At 42.6% G+C, this 5,147-nt stretch overlaps 1 protein-coding gene across 1 annotated transcript; it reads left to right on the forward strand.

The window, feature by feature from the left end:
- Positions 1-2,146: 2,146 nt before the first annotated feature.
- On the forward strand, positions 2,147-3,082 carry LOC100770828 (olfactory receptor 10-like). The gene has a single exon (XM_027426235.2). It carries the CDS (start codon positions 2,147-2,149, stop codon positions 3,080-3,082), a length of 936 nt encoding a protein of 311 aa, XP_027282036.2.
- The last annotated feature ends 2,065 nt before the right edge of the window (positions 3,083-5,147 follow it).

The following is a 5,147-nucleotide window of genomic DNA, read 5'->3' on the forward strand; positions in this document are numbered from 1 at the left end:
TTGAAGTAGAACCTGTATGAGAGCAATACAAAACATCAGATTTTCATTGAACAAATAATCCACATTCATGATAATGAACTTAAGACTGAAATTCCATGGAAAGAAGATATTTGGATAATGGTGACCTTGGTTGGGTTATGTGAGACATGGGATATGGTCTGATGGAAAGGCTGGTTAGATTTGGCTCAAAGTAGAGCAAGTATGAGGAATATACTAACACAGTTTTGCACACACATATAAAAATGTGTCACTTTGGATTGGGCAGTGTAGGAGGAATAGACAGATGTGACGGTAGCAGACAGATCTTGGGGAACCAGTCAGTTAATTGTAATTGTCTCAGGGAGCCCCAGAGGTCTCCAAGGCCACACTTGCTTAATCATGTTTCCACTTCTATTAAGAAGGCCCAGGCAATGTCCCAAGGGTGGGCATGGTACAGTCTGCCTTAAGGTCAGGTGGGATGATATACCAGCTTCTGTGTAGGGCAAGTTGGTTATGGTGAGGGAGCTAAAGAACTAACTGTACAGGATATCACCCCCACCCTTAGTTATGGGCCTCAGCAGGTGAGCCTGCTGGGGAGGTGGCCTCAACTAGAAATGATTTCTTCAGGACCAGAACTGTGATCCAGCCTGCCATATCACAGATGCAGTTAGGACCAAAGAGACACAGCTCTTTCTCAAACACTTCTAGATGACATTGGTGAGGAATGGGTTTCATATTATCTATAATCAGCAGGATTGAGGGACATAAACACAATCCTCCCCTCAGGACTCTGGTGAGTACAGACTCAGTGGGGATACCGTGATTCATAAGCCTTCTAAAACTCAATTTCTTTGATGCCTAGGATCTAAGATGCAAACCAAACTGCAGACAACAGAACCAGGAGACAGATCAAAACAAGATTCAGGGCTGCAGAAAATAAATGAGGTACACTTTATTAGAATGGCCGAGGATGAAAGAGGATTCTTATTTGGAGGTGGTGTTCTGTGTGTGGTGTTGGACTTTAAAATGTAATCCATTCATTCAGACTTTGAACATTCGTTAAGCCCTCTAGACTCCTTTAATTTTCTGGTCTTAAACTGCAAAATGTTAGTGTGTTATTATTTAATATTTCATCAAAGGAGTCTTGAAAATCACCATAAATGCCATGGGACAGAGTGAATGTGGTGTGATTTCTCTAGATGGTGTAGGCAAGAGGGAATGATGGAGTCTGTAGAAGCACAGACTGATGCAGTGTAAGTACAGATTGATTTAGTGCCTGCTCAGAGTTCAGTTATCCAGAGGCTAATCAGAAGGTGGCATATGCCAGCATAATTTTTTAGTTAGATTGAATATGTTTTTATACATTTAGATTGTCTTTTAATGTCATAGTGTCTATCTAACTCCTTTTATCTATTCGAAAGCATTTAGGCACTGGCAAATCTGATCCTGCTGACGCTCTACATCACAAAGACCAGTGAGTATCTATGCTCATTTCTCTGTGTGTTTGTGAGTACCTCTGTATATGAATGGTCTCCATAAACAAAGAAATATGTTTGCAGCTCTGATAATAACACCAGCACTTCCCCAACACTAGGCAGTTCCTGTACCACCTCTATGTCCAAGCCAGTGATGAAGTTATTGGATGAGAGGCCAGATACTGTCTTCATGCTGGCCCAATTGATGATGTGGTCTTACAATAAAGAAGACGTGTTTGAGTCTGATACCTACTGATGTTTCTGAGCAGAGGAGGGGGTTCTGTGGATGTTGGGGGAAGTCTCAACTCCAATCCTCACTTTGTGGCACGTGCTATAACTCTGTGCCTTTGCCACAACTGATTTCACACCATTTTAAGGCAATTTCCATGGTACTAGGTAGGACTGAATCTCATTGTAATGAGAACAGGACCTAGAGGCCTAGCGAGTCTAGAAACAAAGAGGCAGCAGAGACATGGTTCAAACACAGATGATATCATTCCTAATCCAGAGGTATTCTGCCTAAAGTAGAAAAGAGTAAGACTAGAAGTCTGGAGGGGCATCAGCTGAAGAGCAGAACAGATAACAAAACTCATGATACAGGAGACCTTAAGGAACCCTGTAAACACTGCATCAACCTTGTTTTCCACAGGATGCACTGATTTACCTTCTGGTACTTGTTCATGTCCAAGGCTATGGGAAGCTTCAACACCAGCTTGGGAGGAGGCTTCCTCTTGGTGGGCTTCTCAGACTGGCCTCAACTAGAACTCATCTTCTTTATTTACATTTTGATTTTCTACTCCTTAACTCTCTTTGGCAACACGGCCATCATTGCTCTCTCCCGAATGGACCTTCGATTACACACTCCCATGTACTTCTTCCTCTCCAATCTCTCCTTCCTGGACCTCTGCTACACCACCAGCACTGTGCCCCAGCTCCTGATCAACCTTCATGGACTTGACAGGACCATCAGCTATGGTGGGTGTGTGGCCCAGCTGCTCATATCTCTGGCTCTGGGCTCCACAGAGAGTTTGCTCCTGGTGGTGATGGCCTTTGACCGCTATGCTGCTGTGTGTCGTCCTCTGTACTACACAACCATCATGAACCCCTTTCTCTGCCAGACATTGGCTATTGTCTCCTGGGTGGGTGGCCTCATGAACTCTCTGATCCAGACAAGCCTCATGATGGCCATGCCCCTCTGTGGCTATCGACTGAATCACTTCTTTTGTGAGATGCCTGTTCTCCTGAAGTTGGCCTGTGAGGACACAGGAGGAACAGAGGCCAAGATGTTTGTGGCCAGAGTGGTGATTGTTGCTTTTCCAGCCATGCTCATTCTAGGCTCCTATGTACAGATTGCCAGGGCAGTGTTGAAGATCAAGTCAATTGCTGGACGCAGAAAAGCCTTTGGGACATGTGGGTCCCACCTTCTGGTGGTTTCTCTGTTTTACGGCTCAGCCATCTACACATACTTACAGCCCAAGGGCAGCTATTCTGAGAGTGAGGGGAAGTTTGTTGCTCTTTTCTATACTATCATCACCCCCATGCTCAACCCTCTGATTTATACCCTGAGGAACAAGGATGTGAAGGCGGCTCTGTGGAAGGTACTAGGGAGAGGGACAGCCACAGGGTAGAAAGGAAAAGCTGATCAATAAAACATTTTATGTGCTGTGAGTCTAGAGGGTTTCAGTGGGAGAGGGGAGTTGGGTGTCAGAGACATTACAATTAATTTTGTACATTAATGAGACTCTCAAAGTGCATAAAATTAGAAAAACAAAACCAAAAACTGTCCTGGGCTGGCAAAATGGCTCATCAGATAAAGGCACCTGCTGCAAAGCCAGAGGATCTGAGTGTGATGCCTGAATTCCACATGGTGGAAGGAGATAGTCAAGTCCTATGACCTCCATACAGGGTGTGTGTGTGTGTGTGTGTGTGTGTGTGTGTGTGTGTGTGTGTGTGCGCGTATGTGCATGCATGTGTGTGTGTGGTGTTTGTACACTAAAATAATAAACATAATAAAATTTAAAACAAAACAAAACTGCCCCACGAGGCATTGGGACCCTACTGCTGTCCTTGTTGAGAAGTTGGAGTTGGGACTTGCTCTCTGGGTTACTGTCTGTCATCACTGCTCAGCAGGATAAATGTACATTCAGACACAAACCCCATAGAAGGAGATTGGGAGAGGTTTATTGTGAGCACTTGTGGAAATGGGCTGGGTTCTGGGCATGGAAGAGTGCCCCATAAGCACGTGTGGGGACGGGATTAGTTCTTGGCAAGTCTGAGTGTCAGAGGATTTTTAATTGTGAATTGCAACATTCAGAGTCAGATTCCCTGTGTTGTGTCAAACAGGGGACACTGTGACCCAAGGCAGAGGGCATGAGTTCACTCTGATTTTCTAGCCATTTTGTATCTTCATTTTAATTTCACACCCATACATTCACATGCTGCATTTTGATCAAATCCACCCACGGTTCCTCCTTCCACTTTCTGCCCTTTCCCTCAACACCACTTTTCTCTCCCAACTTCATGCCTTTTAAAAAATTTATAACTCAGTGTGTCCACATAGGGCCACCTGCATTTGCATGGATGTGGAGCATCAGGTCTAATTGGGGCCTCAATATCACCTCATTTTCCTAATGTGTCAATTATGACTGACTCGATATGGCTTCAGTCATAACTCAGGGTCTTTTTTGAAGGCCTCTTATGTTAGTTCTTATCATTCTTTGCTTAGAATAAGAAATGTAGCATGTGAGTTTCAGACATGGGTTCATTTAGCCTCTTGGAGAACAAGGCCAAATCATTTATTACACACACCGCAGCTCAGCTAGTCAAGAAAAATCTCTTAGCGGAACCGTGAGTATCTGTTATGCCAACTGGCAACATTCCAGAAAAGGGAAAAGTTTTATAAAAACAATAAACTAAGAGGAAAAAATGCAAAGAACTCTATCATTTATGTAGTGATGCAAAATTTCATATAGAATAAAATCTATATTTGTAAGAAAATTTGTAATGGAAATTAAACAGAAACAAAGAAGAGGCTACTGTTTATCATTTGTCCAGACATGTGAAAGTTGATTTGGGGTCCCCATTTCACTTCCCTTCATCTCTGTTTTAATTTACCACCAGACTTCTCTCAGTATCATTTATTTCCATGTATTTAAATGGTGATTTTATGTTTTAAAAATGCAGGTATCTTTGTTGATAGACTTTTGTAATCACAATACATTTTGTATTAACTGAATCATGCTTTATTATAATAATTTCCCACTAATTTTGCTTATGTTTGTAACTCATTTTGCACACAATGTCATTTTCAGCTCTTCAAATTTTGTTATATTTGTAATTTGTTGTAATCTTTGGTTGATACACAAATACAGTTCTCATTTCCAAAGGTGTTTTGTAAATTTTCCTGGTAGATGTGCACAAACATCTTCTAACCTAAGATAGAGCAACCATGACAAACCAAAGAAGTATTTCACCCAGCTCTAGTTTAGCAAACCAGTGAATTTATGAGGTTACTTACAGGAGTGTGGATGGCTCAAAGGTGGCTGCATTACCAAAAGGCCCACCCCAGCATAGGTGATGACTCAGGAAAGCTATCTTTCTGAACTTCCCTTTCCAACTTGCAGGTGTCTCAGCCAGTCAAACAGTCTCTTCTCCCTAGAAGTCGTCTCTGCTTGTGTAATCTTTGGGGAGACT

The sequence above is a fragment of the Cricetulus griseus genome, chromosome 7, assembly GCF_003668045.3.
Source record: "Cricetulus griseus strain 17A/GY chromosome 7, alternate assembly CriGri-PICRH-1.0, whole genome shotgun sequence".
Lineage (NCBI taxonomy): Eukaryota > Metazoa > Chordata > Mammalia > Rodentia > Cricetidae > Cricetulus > Cricetulus griseus.